We start from the raw sequence: 25,501 nt of genomic DNA, 5'->3' as shown, positions 1-25,501 counted from the left end.
GCACAGAGATGGATGGACCAAAACAACCAGGCTCAGGGTGGGTTGTTAGGGCCGCTGGCCAGGTGACAGACTGGGGCAGAGGGGGTGAGGTAATGCTGTACTTGCAGGTGCGTTGCTTCAATTCAGCACTCGGCTGGTGGTGGTTTCCCGAGGTCATGGGCTGAGGGTGCTCTGGAGGCAAACAGGGTCCCCTCAGCATGGCCAGGTGGCCAAGCAGCCCTGAGGGGATCCAGGCTTCACAGATGTCCTTTGGGTCCTAATACTTTAGTCCTCCAGCTCAGTCCTAGAATCAGTTGTCCAGTGACCACCACTCTTCTCAGGGCCCAGGACCCCCACCGTCCCGCCCCATATGGTTGTGAGGTGTGGCTGTGCCCCTGTCATGGGAACAGAGAAGGCAAATGTGGCTGCGGGACATGGATGGGGCACGAGCTCCCTGCGTGCTGGCCGAGGTGGGAGCCGCCCCTTCTAAGGACAAGGGGCAGGTGGAGGGGGCAGCCTGGGAGGGTCTGGGCATCTCACCCAGTCACAGCAGCCACTCTGGCTCTAGAGGTAGCTCTGGGAGTTCTCCTCATGGCCCACATGGGGAAACTGAGACATAGAATGTTGAGAGCACCACCCAGGGTCTCACAGTGCACGGGTGCTCCCACCCCCAGGCCCCACCATTTCAGACCCGCTATGGCTGGGCAAGCTTGGTGTGTGTTTGCATGTCTTCTTCCACCAGGCCACTTTGGGAGGCAGCCGGCCCACGGTGAGTGTAAGAGCGTGCATCTGACGGCCGCCGCACGCAAAGAAGAGATCACCTACTCCTGCCCCTTCGGGCTAAGGACAGGGACGAGGACTGGTGGTTTCCGAGATGCATCTGAGACAACCCCTGCCCCAGTGTATCCTGAGGGGTCAGCTGTGGGTGTGTCCCACGCGCGCGGCCACACCCTCATTGCCACCATCCACTGTGTGCCAGCTCATCCTGGGAAGTTTGGTCACAGGAGGAGCACTTGGTACGTCCAGCCATTCCTGCATCCCGCCTGTGGCCCTCTGGGGTAGAGTCCAGGCACCTGTTCCGCAGGACAGGATGTTCCAGGCCTTGTAATACAGCATGACAGAGATGTGTTAGCAGCAGCAGCATGGTCTGTGGGGGCTGGCATCAATGTGGCCCCTGGAGCTGAGGACAGTCCAGCAGAGGAAGCACTTCTGCTCCTGGTCAGCTCCTTCCATAGACAGGGGACAGGAAGGGACAATGGTGCTCGTGGGCAGGGACAGAGGCTCCTTCTGCACTTCCATCCAACTGTCAACCATGCTTTCCCGCCCCCCAGAGAAGGTACGTAAAGTCTAGTTGTTACCGTGTTGCCGGTCTCCCCAAATGGCATCTGCTCTCTGGCCCCTCCCAGGCAGCTCTCTGCACTGCGGCTGTGACAGCAGATCCGCGAGCCTAGAGCAGCTCCTTCCCAGAGCCAGACTTCCCCAGAAAAGAGGTCATTTGCTCTGTCTGCAGGAAGCCGAGCAGGAACCTCAGCAGTCTTCCCTGCATGCACACACACTGGCAGGGGCCTGGGTAAGCCTACCAGGCTCCACGTGTCCCTCCATCTGAGTCTCCTCTGACATCAACATTCTAGCACTCCAGAAGCCCTGGCCACCACACATCCAGCTGGCCTGGACACAGTCCTGGGGCTTCAGGCCTCACCCCTCCTCCAAGGCCACCATGCCAACTCCACCACAGGCTCCACAGTCGTGCCCTCCTATGGACCCAGGGTTTGTGTGTCACCAAGGTGAGCTGGATTTGACTGTGACTCTCATCCTCCTGCCCATTGTACTTCACCCGCCACAGCTGGTCCTGCCTCCACCCACCTCCCTGGACTCCTCTTCCTCCTCTACTTGAAACCAGCACCTCCCCCAGCCAGGAGTAGGGATGTGGGGTGGCCCTGCATCACCCAGCCCAGTCTTCTTTTGCCCTTTTTTTGCTCCTCTCCAAGCTGTTCTGACAGCACCTTCTCTGTCCCGCAGCCCCTGGCTTAGCACCTAACAGGGGAGGATGGGTAGAGGGGGAGGCCTGCCTCACTGTTGGGCTCAGCTATACCTCTCCCTCAGCTGAGAGCGAGAAGGCAAACAAACCAGCAGTTATCATTAACAAATTACTCGGCTGCCCCCTTAATTATGGGCTTTGTTCTCCACTGGATGCCTTGGGCCCAGCTGGCAGATGCTGGATGGTACTACCCTCTCTCTGCACCCCCGTCTCCCACCTCGAGGGAATACTGTAACCTCCCTTGGCTCCCCAGAGATGAGGGTCCTGCTGAGGCTTAGGCCCAATAGGGCTGGGGGTGGGTGGTTTCTGCACATGGGTCAGGCCAGGACTTGAAGTCCAGCCAGCAGCCCATTCCTTCTCAAGTCCTCATAGCGCAGAAGCAAGCGTGAGATATGAGGCCCCCATGGGCTAGAGTGGGGCTCCGATGGCAGGGCTCCGGTGAGCAGGCGGTTCCTGGGACTACCCTCAGGACAACCAGATGGCCAGTCAGAGAGGATGTTCCAGAAGACTGGTCCAGGCAACTATTCTAGGAGGTCAGTGGGCGCAGGGGCTTTTTCCACTGCCGAGTCAGTGGTCGCCACCACCATGGGGCTGGGTACATAGTTGAAAGGGGGTACTCGAGCTGAGCGGCTGGGGGAGCCATGCCGGCTGGCAGCAAAGCCCCCCACAGCCACTCCCAGGCCCTCATGGATGAAGGGGGCCAAGGTGGGCCCCTTGGCAGGGCCAGGCCTATCCACATCACTGCTGAGGAAGGATGCAGGTCTGCCAGCCGGGGCCTGGGGGGGCCCCCTGCTCTCCAGGCTTGGGGACGTGCTGGAGTTGGTCTTGGTGGTAGAAAAGTCCTCGGTCTGGACCACGGCATCACTGGTCTTACGCTGAGGGGGACCGCCAGGGCACTCCTCAGGTGAGGTGCCTATGAGCGGAAGGGCAGTAGCAGGCAGTGTGCTCCGCAGGATATGTGGCACATCCTCGTCCCGGATGCGACGCCATGTGGTGCCCGGTGAGGCCACCCTGGGCAGAGGTCGGGCCTCCCCATTGCTGCTTTGGTGGGCATCATCGGCTTTGGGACCAGGGGCAGCACCCTCAGGCCTTCTGGTCATGCTGATATGGGGCAGAGAGGCATAGCGCTTGACCACCTCTGGCTGGTTGGCTTGCTTGCGGATGGGCAGACGGGATGGGCTCTCAGAGCTAGTGCGCCTTGGTGGCCGCTCACCATGGCCTGGCTGAGCTGCGAGGGGCCGTTGGACCAGGGCCTGTGGTGGGGGTTCCCGCAGTTCCTTGCAGCGGGAGGAGCAGAGGAAGACGGTAGGCAGTGTGGGCCGGCTGCGGCGGGGTGAGCTGCCCTGGGAGGCAGAGGTGGTGGCTTCAGCAGTGGACAGTTCTAAATGGCGTCGGTGCAGCAGGCCCGGAGATTCCTTGATGAAGGTCAGCTGCCTTCGGAAACCCGAGCAGTTGGAGGACTCGCTGCCACTGGATCGGGCTGAGGCCACTCGCACCAGCCCCAGGCGGCCCCCTCGGGCACTTGGGCACCCCTTGGGCCCCACCTGACCCCTGGGGCCTGGCTCTGGGATTGCCCTGGCCAGGGGTGGTGGTCCCCGTCTGGTGGGCTTCTGCATGAAGGGGATCCGCACAGGCGACTTCTGCGTTTTGTGCTGCTTGGCCAGCAGGGTCCTCATGGGTGTCTTGGGCACCCGGGAGGCCCCAGGGCTGGGCAGGGGTCTTGAAGCATGGGAAGCCGGGAGTGACTTCCTAGGCAAGGGCTGGGAGGCACGGGAGGTCTGGGAGGAACTGGATGAAGGAGTCTTAGTGAGGCGGGCTGGTGGAGTGGCACTCCTCTGTGGGGGGCTTAGGGCAGCAAGCTCTGAGATCTTGCCGGGCCTGTGCAGGCTCCTAGACCGCTGCTGCCCGGGGCCCAGGGCTTTGGTGGGAGCTGCTGGCTGTGCAGGGCTCGGGGGTCCTATCTTCCTCGGTGTGGTGCAGGGACCAGGGGTGCCTTTGGGCTGGGCCCGGCTGGCCGGGCTGGGCACGTAGATCACTGTCCTTCCTCGGAGCATGGCTGGCACCCCAGGCATGGTCTTCTGAGCACCACGCAGCTTCTGCGGGCCGCAGGGCAAGCAGGGGCTGCTGCTGCGCTGGGCCAGGGTCATATCTCGTTTCTCTGGCCGAGTGGCACTGCTTACCTGTCCCTCTGCCCGTGGTCGCCGCCCTTTCCTGTGTGGGGAGGGCTGCAGGGTGGAGCCCACGGACAACCCTGACATAAAGGACAGGAGAGAGTCAGACTCAGATGATGCCTCTTGGGTGTCTGCCACTGCTGCCTGGTGCAGCCAGGTGACAATGGAGTTGGCACCCTCCTGGATGGCGCGCCACTCGACGCTGTCCAGGTCTGAGGCATGGTCTGACCCTGCTGCCTCCTCACTGTGCTCCTGGGTCCCCTCTGCTGGCCGTTCATCCAGCTGGGCATCTTGGGGCTTGCAACACTTTGGATCTGATGCCTGCGGCCAGCGCCTAGGCACAGCTGAGCCAATGCAGCGCCGCAGTAGCTCCACTTTGGCCCGAGGACTGGGGTGGCCATCTTTCCTGCCTCCAGGGCCTGGATCCTTGGTGACCACTGGCTCACGGGCTTGGAGCCTGCCTGCTTCGGGCTCAGGTTCACTGAGGGAGCTGGTGGAGGAGCTTAGGGAGTAGCATGGTGGTGTCTCATCAGCAATGAGGCTGGGCTGGGCCCGGGCAGGCATTGTGGCCTTGGGCACAGCCTGTGCCTTCTTCCTGCCAGCCAGGCGCTCCCTCTTCCCTGCCTGGGGAATAGCGGGCGCCCACAGGGAGGGTGCCACCACCGCTGTTGTGGACGGCTCCTCATCCGAGCCATTACTATAGAAGCAGTACACAGTTTCCTCGGTGGGTGTGGTGAGGCACAGGGACTGCAGTGCCCCCTCCTCATGGGTTCGGCCCCCCTGGGGGCTGTCCCTGTCCACACAAGCTCTCAGGGGCCTTCGGAGGGACAGCTCCAGCCCTGCTCGCCTCCTGCCTGTCCCCCGGGCTGGCTCCGTGTTGCGGCCCACACTCCTAACCCTGTGCCGATGTGCAGCAGTTGGCCTGGCAGGAGCCTCTCGGCCTCCTGGCTTCTGCCTATCCCCATGCCCACTGGGCAGTTTCCTGGGAGGTCCTTGCAATGTCTCATTGCTGAGTGAGTCCACACTGAAGTTGACTGGCGTGCCCTCAGCCAGGTCAGTGTATGAGTTGTCCTCCCGGGCCGGGGCAGGCACCAGCATGTAGACGGGCACAGGCAGTGCGCAGCGGCCAGGCACCAGTGCTGAGGCCACTTTGCAGAGTCGGGTAGGCATGGCTGTGCCCAGGCAATCCCGCAGCATCTCCAGCTCCTGACTGGTGGCAGGTGGCCCCTCAAGGCGACCACTGGCCTCATCTCGCCGGCGGTGTCCAGCAAAGTGCTGGCTGGGGCCACCGCCACCACCAAGATCCGAGCAGGCCGGAGGCAGCAGTCGCAGCTCAACGTCCTTCTGAACATAGTGCTCGTGCAGGGCCAGTGCGCTGAGGCTGGAGGCACAGGAGAAGTTTTCATCAGGCTTTTCTACAGTGAAGCGCACACTGCCAGCATCCAGCTCAGAGGGCAGCCAGCAACGCTCCCGGCAGTCGGCGATGTCCAGGAAACGCTTCACATAGCTTTCCCATTGCAGGCTGAATTGGGTGGTCTCACGCTCACCCGGAGGCGGGGGGGCCAGTGGTGGTGTCTTGCTGCGGCTCGGTGGCATGGTCTGCCCGGGGCTGTCGGGCAGCTCGCTGGGGCTGACTGTGCCACTGCCCAGCCCACTGCAGGGGTCACTAGGGATTGAGCTGGCAATGGACGGGCTCTCAAAGCTTCCCAGCGAGCTCACTGAGCTGCAGCGGCTCAGCACCAGTGGTGTCTCCTGCACACAGTTCTCTGAGGAGCTAGATGGTGTGGCATCCTCCACCCCCAGGGTCCGGCCTGGAGGTGGCGCAGGGATAGCCATGGGCAGGGAGGTATCCCCTGGCCCATGCCAGGCCTGGTCCAGCTCTGCCTCGCTGGGGCTAGCCTCCTCCAGCCCCTCCAGGGACGAGTCACTGTCATTAAGGTCCCCTGCCTCGCTGGGGCCCGGGCGGCCAACCGAGGACAGTGAGGACAGGGAGCTACAACGGGACAGGCAGAGTGGTGCCGCCTCCACCACCAGCTTCTCAGCCACTTTGCTCACGCCCTCTGCAGGCAACCAGGCCTGCTTCCTGTTCCCAGAGACCAGGAGCCCCACACCAGCCTTGGCTGTGTCCTCAAGCAGTGGCACATGCTGGTAGGTGGGTGACAGTTTGATGGTGCGCACACATGCATCAGTGGCTGCAGCCTCCCGGGCTGCTGGCTTAGCCTGGCCATCCAGTAGGTTGAGGTCAAGCTGGCTGGGCCGCACCTGGCCACACGGCGGCCCCTCTCGGTGCTCTGCCAGCGAGGCCAATGGGCAAGGCCGCGTGTGGTCACGGGGACAGTGCCCATCGCTGGTGCTGCCACTATTAAGGCTGTCATTGGAGAGGCTGGCATGGGCTGCCTTCAGCCGCAGCAGTGGATGAGCTCTGCTGCCAGCCTCCCGGTGCCCTCCCTCAGGCCCCCAGCAAGGAGAGTAAGACTGGGCTCGGCCCTCCCTTGGCACCTCCTGCCCAGGGTCCCCAGAGCTGAGGCTGAAGCTGTCATCAGATGATGTGTGCAGGGCTGAGATATCCTCCACCAGCCGATCAATCCGTGCCACTGCCAGCGCCAGCTTGGCCTTGGCCCTGGCTGCCAAAGATGCCTCCCCACTGGCCTCCTTCTCCACTTCCAGGCCACTGCGGTGGGCAGGTGGGGCACGGGCCAGGGCCTGGCCTTGCAGGAAGGAGCTGCCCAGAAAGAGGGACAGCACAGTGGGGCTCGCAGGCTCGGCAGTGGCAGCCACAGCAGCCAGGGAGGGCACGTCATCGTCATCGAAGCAGCCCGAGTCCGAGGCATAGTCCTGGGCCAGCCCATCCAGGTGCCGCAGGGGTGGTAGTGGCTTCTTGGAGGCAGCCTCAGCCTCAGCCTCAGGCAGGTCCTGCTTCTCCAGGTGGTCGAGTGCCTGGGCCAGGTGCCGCGCGTCCAACTCAGCCTCCAAGGCCCGCTGCTTGCGCACGTATAGGCTGGGCACACAGGTGCTAGGGGAGATGGCAGTGGCCGCCGCCTGGTACTTGGCAGGCCGGTGGGCCAGCAGGTTGCGCAGGGCAGCAGCACTACCCATAGCAATCATTTTGTGCTTGGAGTGCACAAGGTTTCGCAGCATGGCCACAGCGCCCAGGTCCCACAGCAGCTCCTGGTCACGTGGACTTCGAGCAGACAGGTTCCAGAGCGTGCCACAGGCATTGCTCACGATGGTCAGGCTGTGTGACGTCAGGTGCTGCAGCAGCGTCTGCAGGCAGTTGTGGTCCCGCAACACCTGCCTGCAGCACGGAGGGGCGTGTCAGACAGGGCCCTCCCCCCCTCCCATCTCACCAGGAACAGGGTGGCCAGATTTAGCAAATAAAAATATAAGGTGCCCAGCTGAGTTCAAATTTCAGAGAAAGGAATAAATATGTAGTATAAGTCTATTCCAAGTATCGAATGGGATATACTTGCGCTAATTCTTTTACTTAAAAAAATAATATATTTATTAAATATTAATAATAAATAATACTTATTTTTTAAAATTTAGTATATCTCATTTTAGCACAACATCTCATGTGATGTTTGGGACAGATATACTATAGATAAATTTTATTTGTTTTTAAAAATATTAAGTATCATGCCCTGGCTGGTGTGGCTCAGTGGACTGAGTGCCGGCCTGCGAACCAAAGGGTCACTGGTTCGACTCCCAGTCAGGGCACATGCCTGGGTTGCAAGCCAGGTGCCCAGTAGGTGGCACATGAGAGGCAACCACACATTGATGTTGTTTCTCTCCCTCTCTCCCTCCCTTCCCCTCTCTAAAAATAAATAAAATCTTTAAAAAAAATAAAAATATTAAGTATCATTTGTAAACTATTAGTTTATTTAGTAAATAAATGTTTTATTTTAATAAATGAAATCTTTAACAAAGTATAGCTCATGCAATATTTGGGAATATTTATACTACAAAAATTAGTCCCTGAGCACAAATCAGGAACATCCACTTGCAGGAAGACAAACCAGGGCTGCCTCAGTGACAATTCCCTATAGAATGGGATCTGCTACTCCCAGCCCCAGACCACATCTGGGGGTCCACCTTCCCCCAGCACCCTACATGGCACCCTCCACTCACTGTGACTGTGTGGGGGGGTACAGGCCCACCTATAGTCCTCGCGGGTGGCGATGAGGCTGGACACATTGCGCAGGATGCCCCCGCCGCTCTCAATGATGGCCAGCGAGTTGCTCTGGCACTTGTAAGTCAGCGTGCTCACCAGGAAGCCCAGGGCACCATCCACCTGGCAGATGGCTGCTTTGTTCTCTGTACTGTGCGCTGAGAGGTTCCACAGGGCGCTGAGCACACTTTTCAGGGTGGACTCCTAGATGCGGGGTGGGATGCGGGAAGGTCAGCGGAGGGGGACTGCAGGTACTGGCCCCACCCACTTGGCCCTCTCCATCAAGGTGCAGACAAAAGGCTGGAAGGAAGGGCACCCAAATACATTTGCAAGTAAAAGTGAAAAAATAAACCTGGCTTTCACGGGAACTCTGACTTGCAGGGTTGGAAGCCCCAGGCCTGAGGACCACCTGCTAAGCTAAGTAGTGGCTGTTCGGTTTGATTTCCTCACAATGGAGAACCTGTCACCTGTTGCCAGTGTCTCCCTTCCCTGCACCTGGCATTAAGCAGCCTTGCCAGCGCCCTCTCCCCTGGGTCTCAGGTGCATTGCCACCCCCCACCACACCACACCCACCCAGTGCCCACCTTGGAGGCTCGCAGGACACATTGCATCAGGGCGGTCATGCTGCCGACCTCCCTCAGTACCTTCTTGCTGTTGATGTCAGCCCGCCAGGACAGGTTGCGCAAGATGCTAGATACCACCTGGGGCAAGGCACAGGGCAGGCAAGGTGGACCCAGGGCCCCCGACCCGCAACCTCACACATGGTGGGGCTATAGAGAGACTGGGGAGGATGCCCATCACACCCACAGAGGAGGGGACTCTGTTGGCAGGGGCCCTGGGCAGTGGGACACCCTACAAGGCTCTCCCCGTGCCCCACCCCATTCCATCCAGGTACCTGCTGGAGATCCTCACTCTCCGAAGCCAGCTGGGCCACGATGGCCTCCATGCTGCCCCGCCGGGCACACAGTGTGGCCTGTAGGGTGCCACAGGATATTCACGCCATGGTCAGTGGGGCAGGAATCTTGAGGGACACCATGCCCCACCTTCAGGCTTTCCCCCTGAGTCCCAGCACCCCATCCTCACCACCATGGCAAAGGGACAGCAGTCACCCTGTTGCTTAGATGAGGAAATTGAGGCTGAGATAGGCACAGACACCCAGCCTCCCCCGGCCCAGAGGCCCCACTCTCTGCAGCAGAGCAACCAAGCAGATGACGGCCTGGCTGACCACGTCCAGTCATAGCCTCTCCTCTCACAGCCCTCTCTGTGCCTCAGTCTACCTACTTGTAAGTTGGGGACAACTGTTTCCACCTCTCAGGCCTGTCTGGGGGAAGAGGGTGGGGACAGCACTGATGCCACCTGCCCACCCCACCTTATTGGCAACATCCCCGAAGGTGAGGTTGGTGAGGGTCATGCCAGCATATCTGCGCAGGGCAAGGTTCAGCGGGTCCCGGGTCATCTTGTACATCTCATAGTCCACCTGTAGTAGCTCTGCCACAGCCTGCAGCCCACCTGTAGGAACATGGGAGGGGGCACAGCAAGGCTGTGTACAGCCAGGGGGCCACCCCAAACAAAACACCTCCCTTCCTCCCAGCCTCTGTCCATGCCATTCCCCTGCTTAGGTGCCCTCCATCCTATCCCAAGATCTGCTTTCCTCAAGTCCACCTTTGAAGCCCAACTCCAAGGACACCTCATCCAGGCAGCCTGCTGCCAGGCTGGCACAATTCCCTGGATACACTGTGACCCGCCTCCTTTCAGTCTTCCACCTCCATTCACACTTCTTCTGGCTACCAGGCCTTTGCATGGAATGCTTTTCCCTGCTATTTGCTCAGGTTCCTGGCTCCCTTCTGTTCCCAGGTCAAGAAGGCCTTCAACACCCCAAATGAGAACCACTTCAAGACCATTAGACCTCAAGCTTCTGAAGGCAGGGCCGGGTCCCAGGGGCAGCGCCTGGGCAGCAGGTGTTCAGGAGCTACTGATTATTGCCACACACACAGTTCTTTACTCACTACAAAAAACTAGGCTTTCACTTTACAAAGAGTAAGTGTACATGGGGGGAAATGGGGTAAGTAGAAGAGAAAGAACTCACAACTCAAATAGAAAGTGCCCTTCCCCCTTCCCTGAGCAAGGACAACAAAGGCAATTTGTGCATTCAGGGCCAGAGCTGCCAGACACTTCTGCGGTTTCCAGATCTGGGCTTTTATTTGGATTGGTTGCTGCCTCCCTCGTTTTTCTGCGTCTTCTTACATAAATCCAACCAGGGGATAAGTTCCCCAGCTGGGAAAGGAATGACTTAAAAAGTATACACTTTCCTAAGTGTCTGCTGCCCTGTTAGGGTTGCAAATGCCCATTTTTGCACAGCCAGACAACAGGAAATCTGACGAAACCTTTGCGTGTTTGACCATCTGCTAGGTGAGAAGAAGTAACCTCATTTTGTATTAATTAGAGTAACATTAAGCATGTCGATGGTGTTTTTTTCCATGTTTCGATTATGTTAAGAGAGATAGTAAAGCTTCCAAATGGAAAACTTTACAACCTCATCCCCTCCCCAACCACCCGGTAGCTCTGATTCTGTGGATTAGGTTGGACCTCTCACCTCTGCCCTTGGCTTCCTGGCCACTTCCCTGTCCTCTGAGCCCCAGAACCATTAAGGATAAAAGGCTGCTCCAGACTGAATGAGGCCTAGAAGCCTCAGGCCAAAAGAGGGGTATGGAAGGGGCAAGGGGTACACTCACCCAGCTCATTCATGGCACGGCGGTATTCCTCATCGAAGGACAGCTTCATCACCGCGCAGGTGGCCTGGCAGATCTGAGGCTCAATGGGGACTGGGGCTGTGGACCAAGCAACCAGGTCAGAGCCCTCCCAGTCCATGAAATGATCCCTGTTGGGTCCCATGCCTCCCTGTCTACTCCAACCTTCAAACACCCCAGGGCTCTGCAAACTGCTGCACGAGCACTTGGCACCTGAAGGGTCACTCCCAGAGCAGTGGCCTCCTTTTCCAACCTTTCCTAAAATGCATAACAAGGGGCCTGCCTCGCCCAGAGCTGAGGTGGGAGGTGAAGTCATGCTGAGTGCTCAGGAACTTTGGCGGTGCTTTTGTCATAGGTTAACTTTGCGATCAGCTGCCGAAACTAGGACTCTCAAAGCCTGCACCCATGTTTCTAGTTACCCACAATCCATCCATGCATTCAATGACTGTTTCTTGAGCTACCCTGCAACCAGGGTATGGGTTGCAGGTGGCTGTCCTTTTGCCATTCTGTCATGGCAAAGTTGCCATCAGGCCTCAGCCCACACAGGGCACAGACAAGGTGCACAGTAAAGACTATAACAGTATCTTTAGCAGTGACAACGGCTAATGATAGAGAAGCCCAGGCTCTGTGCCCATTGAGCCAGTACGGTTGGAGACGCTGCCCACTCACCGTGGCCCACCCTGGCTCCCTCGGACTCTCCATCCTGGGCCTGCAGCCAGTCCCAGCTGGTCTCACAGTAGGCACGGATCTGCTCCAGCACGTGCAGGACACGCATCTCCTTGCGCGCCAGTCCCTGGTCTGGCTGGGAGAAGATGATGTTGTGTAGCGCTGCATTGGCATGCATGCGTGCGTCCTTGGCTCCAGGCACTCCAGGGGTCCCATTTCGACCCCCAGCCCCAGCCTCTGTGCCATGAAGGATCTGCAGCAGCAGAGGCAGGCAGCCTGAGCGGCGCATGGCTACACAGCTCTCAGGAGAGCTGGACATGGCGAGCAGTGTGCGAGCTGTGTCCTCCTGGTCCCGCGTCGCCAGCATTGACAGCAGCCAGAAGACCACTTCCACCTGTGGGGGTGGGCAGGCATGGGGAACTTCACCCGGTGTGCCTGGCCCCAGCCAGCCTGCCGCCCTCCCTAGCCAGGGGCAGCTCCCATACTTGGGGTGACTCACCCTAAACACAGTAGGGGTCCTGTGACCCCAGCCTAGGAGAACCACTTCCTTCCCCCCCCATCCTCACCTTGCATCCCCCAGGGGCACCACACACACACCTAGGGAGGTGGGTGGGGAGCCTCAGTCACTGTGGAGATGTTCCCAGCCCATGAGGGCCAAATGCCCACTCTACTGGCGTCACCGGGTACTCCTAGGGATAGCCCTACATCTAAGTGCCCTCCTAAACGCACAGGACGGGTATGTCCACTCACATTGCCAGGCTCCAGACCACATGCTGGCCTCACCAGCCTCACTGTACTCCAATCCAGCCGGCTACCCACTCCCCATCCCGCCTCTCAGTGCCCCTCCCACTGGACTGCCCCTCACCTTGCTGTTGCCTGGCTGAGGGGCGCCATCCTCCGGGTGCATGGGGACCTTAGTCTCAGGGTCCTCATCCAGTGGCACTGACTTTACTGCCAGCAGGGCCTATGGAAAGAACACCAGCACTGGGGGTTACGGCAGCGCCCCACAAAACACCCAGGCTGGCGATGCTGTCCACAGTCCTATGGTGATGTAGTGGAGGCTCCACCTATTCCTACACTCTGGGTGGGGCCCTCAGGGTCCCTTCCTTGCCTTGGGTCATCACTTCCCCCAAGGGCACTGACTCTGCCCCTCCCAGTACCTGGGGCTCCGTCTGCTGCACACGGTCCTGTGCAGACAGTAGCTCCTTGTCAATCTGCTCTAGGCGTGAAGCGCGGATCTAGGTGGAGAAAGGCACAAGGCTTGCTGCAGCTGACCCGTCTCTGCTCTGACCTCGTCCACTCCCTGATGTGGCCCACCCCCCTACCTCTGACTTCGCCCACTCGATGATATGGTCCTGATCACTCTTCTAACCCCACCCCTACTTATTTTATGGTATAGTGGTACCCACTGTCCAAACCCACCCTTGGCTCTAACTATACCTACTCCTTGATATGGCCTACCCACTCTAAACTGTACCCTGATGTTTGACTCCACCCACACCCTGACCCCACCCGTGATCCAACACTCCCTAGGTTCTGACTCCACCTACCCATGATTTGGTACTACTAGCTGTCTAGACCCTGCTCCATTTTTCTAGCCCCGCCCCTATTTAGGCCCCACTCTACACCTGCCTACTCCCCCACTTGGTCCCATCCCAATTTAGCCCCATTCTTCTGGACCCACTCACTCCCTGATATGGCTCTGCCCACTGGCCAAATCACCCACTGTTTGCCCTGGCCTCAGTGTTCTTTGCCTTTGAGCCTGGCTCTGCCCTTAGGGCCCTCTGGCTCCGCCTCCTGAGCCACACCGCGCCCACAGCAGTCCCTGCCCTCTGATTATACCAGAAGCACAGAACTCTGTCCCAGACTCTTCCCACAACTATCTCTGCGCTCGATTCGCACACTGCGTGGCCCGCCTGCCTCGGCCACGCCCACTGCCGCACCTGCGCCCACTGCCGCACCTGCGCCCGCTGCACCATCTCGTCAGAGGTGCCAAATCGTTCCTCCATTAGCGAACGGATGTGCTGGGATTCGAACTCAAGCTGCTGCCGGATCAGGTCCATCTGCATGGAGAACTGCTGGGAGGGGCGGGCAGGCCACGGTGAGGCGCTGCGGGAGCCTGGTGACCAGGGGCCTGCTCACCAGGCCCCTGGCCGGGGGCGGGGCCGACCCACGGCACCTCCCCTCGCCGCCCGCGCCCTCCCCGCGCGCTCACAGTTTCCACGTGCGGGAGCTCATCTAGGCGTTTGGACAGGCCTTGCAACTGCGAGTAGTACCAGAGCTTCTCCTTTTCTTCCTTCTCAATCTCATTCAGCAGGAAACACCTAGGGAAGGGCAGGTAGGTGGGCCCGGCCCGCAGAGAAGGAGCCATTAATACGGGTGGTGTATTTTCATTTTTGCAATCGCTTATTGCGTGCTTAGTGTATGCCAAGTTTAACAGGCAACATCGCAAAGTCGTGCCCTTGATGCTCCCCAGCACTAGGGTAGGGTGGGTGGGGCACAGAAAGTTATTTAAAAAGAGAAAATAGTTCCTTGTTAAACTCTGGTCCTCGGAGAACCACCCTGAGGGGGGCTGTCCTGAGTCTAACACCTATCCCACACTCACTAATCTCCCTCCAGCCTACACATGGAGGCTTCAGGCTCAGATTGCTCTATTTGCAACAGTCTCCCTCTTAACACCCTGTGGGGAGACACTGCTATTCACATTTTACAGAGCACAAGTTTGAGGCTGCACGGGGCTAGAGGACTTGCTTGAGTCACACAGCAGCACAGCATGGACCTCCAGGTCTCTCTGACCCCACACAACCGAGCCAAACTGAGCAGAGCGCCTGGACCCTGCATCCCTCTGCTGGCCCCCCGCCCAGGTTTCTTGGGCTGCAGCCATCTCTCCACAAAGGCTGCCTTAAGGCCCTCTGGCTCCAGGCCTAAGTCTGAGTCCTGGCACTAGACACAGCCCTGTCCCTGGTGACGACTGGGTGTTGGGGACCTCTGGGGAGGTCTCCTAGGAACCCTCCCCTTTGGCAGGAACGCCCCCTTCTCTTTGTCCTCCAGGTGAGATCAGCTGTGCCAGGAAAGAGGGGTGGAAGAGCCACAGAAAGTGGGTGGCCCTAGAGGTGGGTGGGACTGGGGCGCATGCAGGTGAGCCAATCAAAGGGCAGAGACTGCTGTGGTGGGGGGGCATCTGGCTGGGAGCGGGGCTACATGAGCGCTGCCAGTGATCAGTTTCACGTGGTCTCACCGTTCCCTGTCCAGTTCCTCCAGCAGCCGGATGGTAGCCCGGCTCAACTCCCCAAAGCTGTCCTTGGAGGTCCCGGAGCCATGTACCGGGCTACCCTCAGGGGTACGGGCAGCAGGCTCAGGGCCCAGAGCAGGGGGCTGGAACTTTAGGTTGTACAGACTGGTGATATCCATCTGCAGGGCTGGAGGAGTACAGAAGGAGGGGGCAAGGTCAGTACTCTTGCGTGCCTCTCCCCCCAGCTCCTTCTGGGGATGGATCGGGGTCACCCCGGTGTACAGAGAGGGGCCTCAGGCTGGCCCCTCACCTTTCAACTGCTCCAGCACCTCAGTCTGCCCTGAGGACACCAGCACTCGGGCCTCCTGCTCCAGCTTGCATTGTAAGTGCTTCAGGACCTCCTGGAGATGGGGGCAAGAAAGAGTGCTGGTTGGCATGGCCACTGCCATGGGCTGTCTCAGATCCACTCCCCTGTGAGATGCCCTTAGCCCTGCCTACCCATCCCTGGGGTCCAGTGCCCTGGTGTTTGTCCCTGTGACCCAGGCCCATGTCCTCTGCCCAGCCCCTCCACCCCACCTTCATGCCAGATGTCTCCGTCTCCAGCTTAGACAGGTGGCTTGAGTTGTCTCGAAGCTCCTGTCTCAGGTGATTGTTCTCGGCCTTCAAGGCCTCCACCTGCCGTACCAGCTGCTCATAGGATGCCATGGAGCTTGTCATCTTCAGCTCCTGCAATGCCTGCAGCCACAGGTCACATGAGACTCTGAGGAGAAGGCAGCCCTGGACCTAAGCTCTAGCCCTCCCACCCAACCTGGAGCTGGGTCCCAGGCTGGAGAGGCTGGTGTGGACTGCTGCAGGCAGGATGGTGCTGGCCCAGGGAATCCCAGGGACAGATGGTATGGCAGATGGAGTGACAGACATAAGCAGGAACAATGGAGGAGAGAGGCAGAGCCATCACACGGGTGTTAAGACACACAGACAGCCCAACTGACCGACAGACACAGATAGACTTCCATCCTCACACCTGTGTTCCCAGACACATGTGCTTATAGATGGCCAGACAGCCAGAGAGACTGACAGCTGAGACCCAGCAGATGGACTGGCTAACCCAGTGCCGCCAGGCTCGCACAGTCCCAGCCTGAAGCAGATGGACAGCCAAGACACATCCCTGCAGCAATGTAGCTGCCCAGAGGCTGGGTGGACAGACCACCAGCTGGCCCAATTGTTGGACAAAAAGAATGTCATGAATGTTCTAAGAAACCAATGGACAGACTGACAGTAGAGCCCCAACCCAAGCCCACCACAGTCACCTGGGGATTAAGAACCTGGATGCTCTGCAGCCCTCACAACCCCTCCATCAGCGGCTGTAACTGAGTAGCTACCTTTGTAGCCCAGGGGCCTTGCAGTCAGCCCTCTCCCAACCCCTGTGGCCCTCAGTGGCCCAGGCCCCATTGCCTGCGCTTCACCACTGCCGCCTGCTTCTTTGTGTATTTGGCTGTCCTGTCTCACTCAGGCCCAGCCTCCTCCCTCTGTCTAACCGGCCAGTGCCTCTTCCCTCAGCTTGGCACTCCTGCCAGAGCCTTCCTGCCCACCCCACCTTCCCTCTTTGTTCCCTTAACATCAGCGCTCCCCCTCCCTCCGCCTTTGTCTGAGGCTCACCAATGGCGGCCCTTCCCCTTTGCCACCTCCTCCTGGGAGCCATCTCCCTGCCCACCTTAACCCCCTCCCCAAATCAGCCAACCCTCCCCTACTTGGCCACACTTTTTCTTCCCTTGCTTATTCATTTTCCTCTCTCTCTTCTTATTCCAGAAGGCCCTTGCTCACCCTGAAGTCACCAAGGACACAGCTGGGTCTGGAGCAGGGGTAGGGGGCTCAGCCCTAGTGGTGGGGTGAATCAGACCATCCAAACTGGCTCAGAGAAACTACTGAATGCCTGGCTCTGTCATTTGACTTTCTTGTCACAGTCCTGGGTCTTGGGGGCCACCATTAAAGGGAGAAGCTGAGGCCAGGGGGACAGACAAGGCATGACTGGAACCCAGACATTGGGCATGCTCAGAAGTCCAGGAAATGCTGGAGGCACAGAAGCCCCGCTCCCTCTGCAGGCCTCAGTTTGCCCATCAGAGGAGTCAGGGGAACTCGGTCTGCCAATCCCATCTTGTGGCTGATGCAAGGGTCAGGAGGAACAGTGGTCATCGAGCAAACACAAGGCAGAGGGGACAACACCACAAGTCCTAAGTCAGTAGGATGGGGAAGCCAGCTGCTTGGGGACCGTGGCCTTTTCCTACCACCCCAATATTGATCCTTCCCAAGGCTCAGACAGGAGTCCCAGCTGAGGATCACGCCTGGGGTTGTGGTAAGGTCCCTGTGGTCTGGCCAGAGACCTATGTCCTGGCTGAGGCCACAATGCTGTGCCCCATGCAGAGGAAGCACTAGGCGAAGCACAAAACCCTGTATATCCCTCCCATCCTCCAAACCCAGACTACCTGCTCAAGCAATCCTCGGCTCAAGCCGCCCTTGCAGGGCCGGCCTGGGATACCTTCATTCCCCCTGACACTCTCTATCCTCATTAGATGGAGCTTGGCAGCAGGGCCCCCACACGGTTCCCCCACATTCTGGCCTGGGTCCCTATTCCACTCTCTCACCAGCCCCTCAAGCCCTGCCCAGCTGGACCCTCACTCCCCTAGCTCCCCACATCCCTCCCATCAGAGCAGCCTCAGTGGCCTCCCACAGTCTGCTCCTCATGCACAGGCAGAAGGAAGCTTTGGAAATAACTGGTCAGATTCCATTCCTCCCCTGCTCCAAAAGCTGCCATGGCTCCCTAGTGTCCTCCACATTAGACCTGTCTCCTCCACATACACTCCATGCTCTTCCCCCAGGCCTTTGCACATTAAGTTCTCCTGCCTGGAGGACCTTTCCTGATTTGCTATCTCTCACACAGTAGCTTCCTCAAGGAAGCCCTCCAGTCTGCCTCTGACCCCCAGGCTGCATCAGAGGCTTCCTGGGGCTTCCCTGAGATATCTTCATCACCAAAGGGAAAGCACCAATAGCTGGAGGTTCCTCTAATTAAGGAGTAAATGGCCAAATTTCAGCGGAAGATAGCACAGATGTGAACCAAAGGGGCCCTTGTCTTTCCTTCACTCCAAACCCCCACTTTACTGAAAAGAAAACAGTCCCAGGGAGGGGCAGCACCCTCCCCCAAAGCACACAGCAGGCCTGCCCTCAGACTCTGGGATGTCCAGGTATTGTGTTGCGTGGGACTGACTGCAGCGACGCAGGCACCCACCTCCCTGGGACTTAGTTTACCCTCTGGCTCCACTCTGGAGAAACGGAGGCTCCAGAGTGTGCGCGGAAGAGAGAAGTGGGGAGATGGAGACAACCATGCAGAGGCGGAGGCCGCGCCCCCTGCCCTTCACCCAGCAAAGCACGCCGCTTACTTTATCTCACTCAGGCTGGGCTGGGCGACGCACCGCGCAGCCCCGCGGGCCTGGGTCCTCCTCCCTTGGTGCAGCTCCCAGACCCCTCTGGAGATCGTAGCGCTCCTGGGCCAGGGCGGCCACGGGGCGTGGGCTCCGGGGTTCGGGGGTCTCGGCGGCGCGGAGAATGGGCTCTGGGACGGACAAAGGCCGGTGCGGGCCTGGCAGGCGGCGCCGCCACTGAGGGCGCTGGGCGAGACCACCGCGAGCGGGGGAGGATGCTGGATGCAGGATGCAGGCGCTGCGGCCAATGGCGGCACGGGAAGACGGGCTGGTGCCATGGCAACAGCCAATGGAGGCCAGGGGCGGGGACCGGCTGCCGCTGCAGGGTGTCTGGCCATCTCGCAGGTTCAGGGGCTGCAGGTGCGGGGATGGGGGTGGGGAGGTGACCCCAGGGAAAGGGGGCTCCCCGAGGACTAGGGCCCAGTGTCCCCCACCTCATTCTGGGATGAAATGCCTCAGAACCTCTCGCGGCTGGATTCACAGAATTTAAGAGTGAAACATCCAGTCTTGTGTATTACATCAGCATCTTGTGGGGGAGCTCCCGGGGCAGGAGCTGGGGCAGGGCTGGTCAGCCTCCTCCCCTCGGATCGACCCCACCTTGTCAGGGTAGGCCAGGGTGGGACAGGGTTCAAGATCCAGACTGGACACCGCGCCCCCACAGGGTCCTGGCTAGTGGGGACAGGGGGGAGGATGGGGGATGGGCAGGTAAACTGGGGAGTGCCTGGGACCCTGCATTGCGCCCTCCGCTCCTTGTCTCCTTGGCAGAGTGTCAGCTCCTCCATGGGCATCTGCCTTGACTTCCTGTTTCCTCCCCCCACCATGTCCCTCTGTCTTTCTCTCTCTCATCTCTGTCTCCCTGTGTCTCTGTCCCTCGTAGAATCCCTAATTCACCCTTATAGAAGGGAAGTCAGAGGAGGGAGGGGCCTTGGGTCCCAGAAGGACATGTCCCCAACTGTCTCAGATCCTCGATGGATCCACTGAGGCCACTTGAGAATTTAACACCCAAGGCCAGAACCTGCAGCTGCAGCCCAGTCATTCCTGCTGCTTGACACATGCACACCCCAAAAAACAGAGACGTGGGTTTGGGTCCTCTCTCTGTCTTCTCCCTGTGTCTGGGGCTAGGGAGAATTGTTCACTACATGACCCTGCGTTTCTTCATATGGCAAATGGGGAGGCAGCTGCAGTGATTGCAATAGCTGGTGCCAGGGACTAAGGAGAGACAGCCAAGAGCACAGGACCACGCTGTTTTCCTGCTTGGTCTACTGCAAGAGGTCCTGTGTGGCCATCCTGGGCCAGCAATGCTGGGGGCCCCAGAGGACTCAGGCCTGACTGTCCCAGAGCCTCCAGAACTGGACACAGCTGTCCCCAGCCTGTGGGATTGGGGAAGCAGTGCACTGGGCAGGAGGGCTCTTTCTGGAGGCTGGGAAGGCTGAATTGAGGAGGCAGCACCAGTGCTGGGCCTCTTCAGGATGAATAAGAATGGGCCCTGGGGTCAAGGAGGGAAAAGGCATTCGAGGCTGAGGGAACAGCATGTGCAATGCCTGGAGCTGTGAGAGATTAGAGCTCATTCAGGGGATATGGGCTTCTGGTGAAGCTAAGGAGTACAGCATGTGGTCGGGCCAGACTGGGGGAGTTAGAGCTGAAATGGGGGAGTGGAGGGGACAGAGCCCAGGGCTCTGGCTTCAGTTCCACCTTGCTACCCCTGTGTAGCCTTGGGTGTGTCTCTCTCTGGCCTGAGTTTCCCATTTTATTTACTGGAAGGTAGGTTGGAGAATCCCTGCCCTTACATCCCACTGAACTAAGTCACCTCCCCCACTTAGTCTTAAGATGTCACTGCTCCCCAGCCCCTCTCGGTCAGAACCTTAAAGATGGTAGGGGCTTGTAGGGTCCCAGATGGGTGCGATGGGGGCCTGGAAGGCTGAGAGAATGTGGGGGCTGAGACCCCAAAGCAGGATGCTCTTGTCCACAAGCCTCTTGAACATTATATCCCTGACATTCCCCCCAAATCCTTGACCCTATAAATCTTTGAGCCACAGTCACACTCAGGCATCACTGGAAATTCTAGAACTACAAGAGCTTTGGGAACCCCTCCCCCCAAGACCCCAGGCTCCATTTGGAGCGGCTGAAAGACCCCCCCACACACACATTGCACAGTGGCCAGGCCTAGCAAGAGGGGCCCTTTCCCAGCTCCCCACTCGCTGCTGCTGGGTTCTGGAGAAGAATCTTGAATCAGGATGTTCGCTTCTTCACATTCCCTGAGACACTACCCCCTTCATCTCACACACTGCAGGGTTACTCGTGGAGTATCTTTAGGCCTTCTGAGGCTGACCTCAGGAGTCTCTACCCCCTTAATCTCTGTCCTTCTCCACCGAGTCTCTCTGCTGTGCCAGGGGTTGGGGGCAGAACCAGGGGCATCCTCCATTCTGAACTGGGTGGAAGGTTGGAGGGAAGCAGGAAAGCACCAGGTCCTCATCAGTTGACAACCACAAGCCTCGGGCTGGGTGACCTGGCCTTGACAGGTGAGGAAAGACTGCCCCTGGCTGTAGGGGAGGGGCCGGTCAGTCCAAGCCACGCCCCCAAAGCCCGACCCTGAGTGGGTCGCCTGACCAGGGTCCTGGACCTCATTTTCATGGGTGAGGAGGGGTCGGGAGTGCGGCCCTGTCAGCACCAGGGACAGTTCCCTACAGTGTTCAGGTGGTGTCTGAGGGTGCCTCCGCCTGACAATCAGGCTCCTGGCCCTGCTCCGGGAGTGACCTTGGGCTCCCCGCTGCACCCCCGGCCCCTTTAAGAATTTCCTCTTAACTAGGGGATGTTATAGCTCCAGGATTCAGAACGACTACGGAGACCTGCAAAGAGCTTGGCCGGGTGAGATGGCAATTATTAGGAAGAACCTCAGCGTTGGCGAACGTCAGGGCCCTACGCTCGGCGCCCAGAAGCGGCAACTAAGGCCCGGATAGGCGCAGGGCGTGGCCCGGGCCCCCACACAAAGCCTGTTCCGCTAGGTACCTCGGCACAGAGTGCTCCTGCCGTAGCCACCACCGCCCCAGCCGTCTCTGCGTCCCTGCAATGGGTCGGGTCTGGAGGTCTCCCTTCCAGTCCAAGTCCTGGGCCCGGCGAGGCTACGCTTGAGCCGACAGGGGGAGGGGGTCTCTGCAGTGCAGAGGAGGGACTCCCAGCCCTGCCAACAGCCTAAGGCCATTTCCCAGACAACGGTCTCCACGGCGACTGCGCGAGACCCCAGATCCATCAAGTCAGTGTACGCAAGCCTTTGTTTCCCCTGCCGCCGAGACCAGTGTCCCCGCGGTCCGCACCCTCTGGCTGCGCCCAAGGCCGGGTCCCCCCACCCCGCGCCCTACCTGGTCCCGGAAGAAGGCCGAGTGCAGCGAGCTCAGGAGCCCTAGGAGCCCCATGGAGCTGCGGCTGCCTTGGACCAACCCTCGCCCCGCCCTCGGCAGTGGGGAAGTGGGGAAGGCAGGAGTGGGGGTTGGGGAGAGGAGACGGAGACTCCCTGCGCCTGCGTGGAGGGGACAGGGAGGGTCGCAGAGCAGGCCAGAGCCGAGACTCCTTCGGGAAAAGGGCAAAGGAGGGGGTCTTAGGGACCTCGTAGGGGCGAGGGGATGGAGTCTCTCGGGACTGAGTAACCGGGAGGGGCGGTGCAGGGAGATCCCAAGGGAGAAGGAGGGCGCGTGAACAGAGGGGTTCTGTGCCGGCAGGCAGAGGAAGAGCGGGGAAGGGCACCTATGATTGCTGGAGAGGGATACGTTATGGGATAGTGGGAACCCACGGAGGAGGGGTCCCCCCGGGAATGGAGTTGTAGGTGGGAGGCGCCGCCCCGTTTCGGTAGTCAGCTGCCCCCTTGGACAGTGTCCTGCAGAAGCCCGGGCCCCTCTTCGAGTTCGCCCAGGCTGGGGCTACATGCTCAGTTCATTAGTCACTCAACGCATGTTGGCTGTGCGCCTGCGTTTACCAGGTTCTGAGTTGGGCGCTGGACATGGAAGGCCCTGATGGGGCTACAACACCCGTAAATATTCAGTCATTTAACAAACATACATTAAAGCACCTCATGTGTGCTTGTGTGCTGTGCGTTGAACAAAGTCAAAATCCCTGAGCGTGGGAACTGACATTGAGGGGAGGGGCCGACAGTCAATGAGAGGACAATGTGTTTACTAGCGGCGGGTTCGGCGGAGAAGACAGCAGGGAGGTGGGGGGCTGTTGGGAGGGGCACTTGAATAGAGACTGGAGTGGTGACTCGAATGGGAAGAGTGTCCCGGCCTGAAAGAACACCCAGAGCAAAGAGAGGGTCAAGTCGTGCAGGGTCCCAGTAGACTCTGGAGGACTTGTGCTTTTACCCCAAGGGATGTGGCAGTCATGGAGGGCATTGGGCAGGGCAGGGGTGTGTGGACTGGGTATTCTCTGGTGCCTATGATGGCTGCAGGGAGGACAGGGTGTCAGTCTGAGGACCAAACCTGACTCAAGTGCTCATAGGCAGCCCTCTGGTGGCTGCTCGGGAGAATAGACTGTGGGTGCAGGGAGAGCAGGGCAGAGGGACTGTGCTGGTACAGGAGGGATGGTGGGGGTCACAGAGAGAGTGCTATTATGTACTGTGCTAAGTCCTGGGAGGACAAAGAACAAGCGGCAAGAAGAGAAAATTGGTGCTGCTTTGGCGGGGATAGTGAGGGCAGGTCTCATGAGCAGGTGCCATGGATCCTTGCAAAGGGCATCCAGGCAGGGGGCACAGCCCACGCAAAAGGCTGGGAGGTGAGACAAGCCGGGAGAGTCTGGACAGCTGCAGGGAGGCAGGCTAGGCAGATGAGGTGGGCAAGAGGAGGAGAGGAGGGCAGGCAGGGCTTCCTGGGCCATGCAGGACTCTGGGTGATAATACAGGGCTTAGAGAAGTCAGGGGAGGATGACGTCTGTATTTTTTTGCAAATTGACATCCAGGTGGGAGATAGTGAAGGCCTGGCCAGGGTGTAGCCATGGGGGTGATGGGAAGTGGCTGGATCTAGGACAGGTTCTGAAGGCATCTGACAACTGAAAGGGGGTGACTCAGAAAGGGAGGGAGCTGCCTGACTGAGATGATGGAGACAGGGGTGGGGCAGGTTTGGGGAAAGTGGGCTGGAGCCCAGGGAATCGAGACCAGAGGGACAGACTGGGAGGGACAGGCCACAAAGGTGGGAATGTGGCTGGAAGGTTTGAAGACAGAGCCTGAGCCATAGGACAGGAGAGGAGCCTGGTGGTGAGACATCTGGCATTACAAAGGCTCCTCCAAGCCCCCTGAACTCCCTGAAAGTGCTCCTGGACTAGGGCACCACCTGGAAGCTGGGATGTGCACCTCAGTCTGAGTAGGACACACTATTCTCTTCATTTGTAATGATGCTTTGTGGCACCTGGGCAAGCCAAGTGAGACTTCAACCCGATCCAAGTCCTTGTCATGGAACAAGAAGAAGTTGAAGAGCATGACAGAAAGATTTACCAAAACACAGCAAGTTTACTAAAGCTATAGTACGCACTCCAGAAACGAGAGTGGGTGACCTTGGAGAACAAAACACGCTGATGGGTAAGGGTGGAAGGTTATTAAATGGGGTCAGTGGGGGATAGAGTGGTCCTCTGCTTCTGACGCTGGAGGAGTGACTGCCTATACCACCCATCCTTGTCCCTCCTCTCCAGACATCAATTTTTTTTGGAGGGGGAATTCTCAATTACAGGAAATTGAGGAGGAAGAATCAGGTCAGTGAATGTCGCATCTGTGATGTTCCAGCCAAGATGGAGAAGGCAGAGGTAGAGATCAAGGCCTTTGTTCCCTATTCTAACTTTCCTGCCTTGTAAATCCCCCTGAAAGATTTCAATCCCATAATCATATGGGAAGATGAAGGGTTGATGGTTAGTCTTCTGTAGTTGCTTCAGGCTGACTAGACCCTGCCTAGCCTGGGATCAAAAAATCTCTTTTTGGCCCTGGCTGGTGTGGCTCAGTGGATTGAGTGCTGATCTGCAAGCTGAAAGGTTGCCAGTTCGATTCCTGGTCAGGACACATGCCTGGGTTGTGGGCCAGGTCCCCCATTGGGGGTGTGCAAACCGATCAATGTTTCTCTCCCTCTGTCTCTCCCTCCCTTCCTCTCTCTCTAAAAGTAAATAAATAAATAAAATCTTTTTTTGTTTGTAAGAAAAATCTCTTTTCCCCTATCTAAGGGCCTGAGCTCTATATCCCCTGTATGTTCAGTTATGGGTTGGAATCCTTGGAGTGTTATCATCTACACATGAAATTGTTGTAACCTAGAAGATACAAACTTAACAAGAAAATTAAAAAAGGCATGGACCAGCCCTGGCTGGTGTGGCTCAGTGGATTGAGTGACAGCCTGTGAACCAAAGGGTCGCTGGTTTGATTCCCAGTCAGAGTACATGCCTGAGTTGCGGACTAGGTCAGGTCCCCAGTAGGGGGCTCACGAGAGGCCACCACACATTGATGTTTCTCTCCCTCTCTTCCTCCCTTCCGCTTGTCTAAAATAAATAAATCAAATCTTTTTTTAAAAAAGGCATGGACTAAATCACAAAAGAAGGAGAATAGTTTTTAATGGACCAAGGAATGAAAAGAACCAGGTGAAAGAAGGGAGAGCCTAGTGCACCTGTTTTACATTGATGAGATATATTTTTTAAAAGATTTTATTTATTTATTTTTAGAAGGGAAGGGAAGGAGAAAGAGAGGGAGAGAAACATCAATGTGTGGTTGCCTCTCAAGTGCCCTGTATCGGGGCCCTGGCCCGCAACCCAGGCATGTGCCCCAACCAGGAATTGAACTGGTGACCCTTTGGTTCACAGGCCTGTGCTCAATCCACTAAGCCACACCAGCCAGGGAACATTGATGATGTATAATATTTAAGTTGTTTCTGGACCTCTGGGTCAAAATATATTCAGAGGTTAGGAAGGGCCTCCTATATAACAGCTGCTCAAAAGTGCTTACTTTTGATTTGGGACCTGCTCTGTACATTAGGAGGGCTATGGACAGGAGCTGGAGCCATGTCTCCCGGGTTTC

General features: G+C 58.3%; 1 protein-coding gene across 4 annotated transcripts; it reads right to left on the bottom strand.

Annotated features, from left to right (window-relative positions):
• Positions 1-9: 9 nt before the first annotated feature.
• On the bottom strand, positions 10-21,901 carry APC2 (APC regulator of WNT signaling pathway 2). 4 transcript variants are annotated; one of them, XM_053911063.1, is made up of 15 exons: positions 21,831-21,901; positions 15,578-15,736; positions 15,312-15,402; positions 15,008-15,188; positions 13,985-14,093; positions 13,731-13,847; positions 12,930-13,007; positions 12,635-12,733; positions 11,773-12,163; positions 11,089-11,184; positions 9,726-9,865; positions 9,252-9,329; positions 8,941-9,057; positions 8,346-8,560; positions 10-7,483 (listed from the first exon to the last, which is right to left on the bottom strand). In XM_053911063.1, exons 1-15 carry the CDS (start codon positions 21,882-21,884, stop codon positions 2,539-2,541), a joined length of 6,870 nt encoding a protein of 2,289 aa, XP_053767038.1. In that variant the 5' UTR covers positions 21,885-21,901; the 3' UTR covers positions 10-2,538. The 4 variants fall into 4 exon arrangements, with proteins under 4 accessions (XP_053767038.1, XP_053767039.1, XP_053767040.1 ...); XM_053911064.1 differs by having other exon boundaries at positions 13,731-13,844; XM_053911065.1 differs by lacking the exon at positions 21,831-21,901 and adding an exon at positions 18,433-18,655.
• Between the last annotated feature and the right edge of the window lie 3,600 nt (positions 21,902-25,501).

Source organism: Desmodus rotundus, chromosome 9 (genome assembly GCF_022682495.2).
Source record: "Desmodus rotundus isolate HL8 chromosome 9, HLdesRot8A.1, whole genome shotgun sequence".
Taxonomy (NCBI): domain Eukaryota; kingdom Metazoa; phylum Chordata; class Mammalia; order Chiroptera; family Phyllostomidae; genus Desmodus; species Desmodus rotundus.
This window is presented reverse-complemented; position numbering and strand designations above follow the sequence as displayed.

Coding starts and splice junctions, on each gene's coding strand:
- APC2 (XM_053911063.1), bottom strand. CDS start 21,884: ATGGGGCTCCTAGGGCTCCTGAGCTCGCTGCACTCGGCCTTCTTCCGG. Junction 15,189..15,311: donor GGTGCTGGAGCAGTTGAAAG/GTGAGGGGCCAG, acceptor GTACTCCTCCAG/CCCTGCAGATGGATATCACC. Junction 7,484..8,345: donor GCCACCCGCGAGGACTATAG/GTGGGCCTGTAC, acceptor TCCGTGCTGCAG/GCAGGTGTTGCGGGACCACA.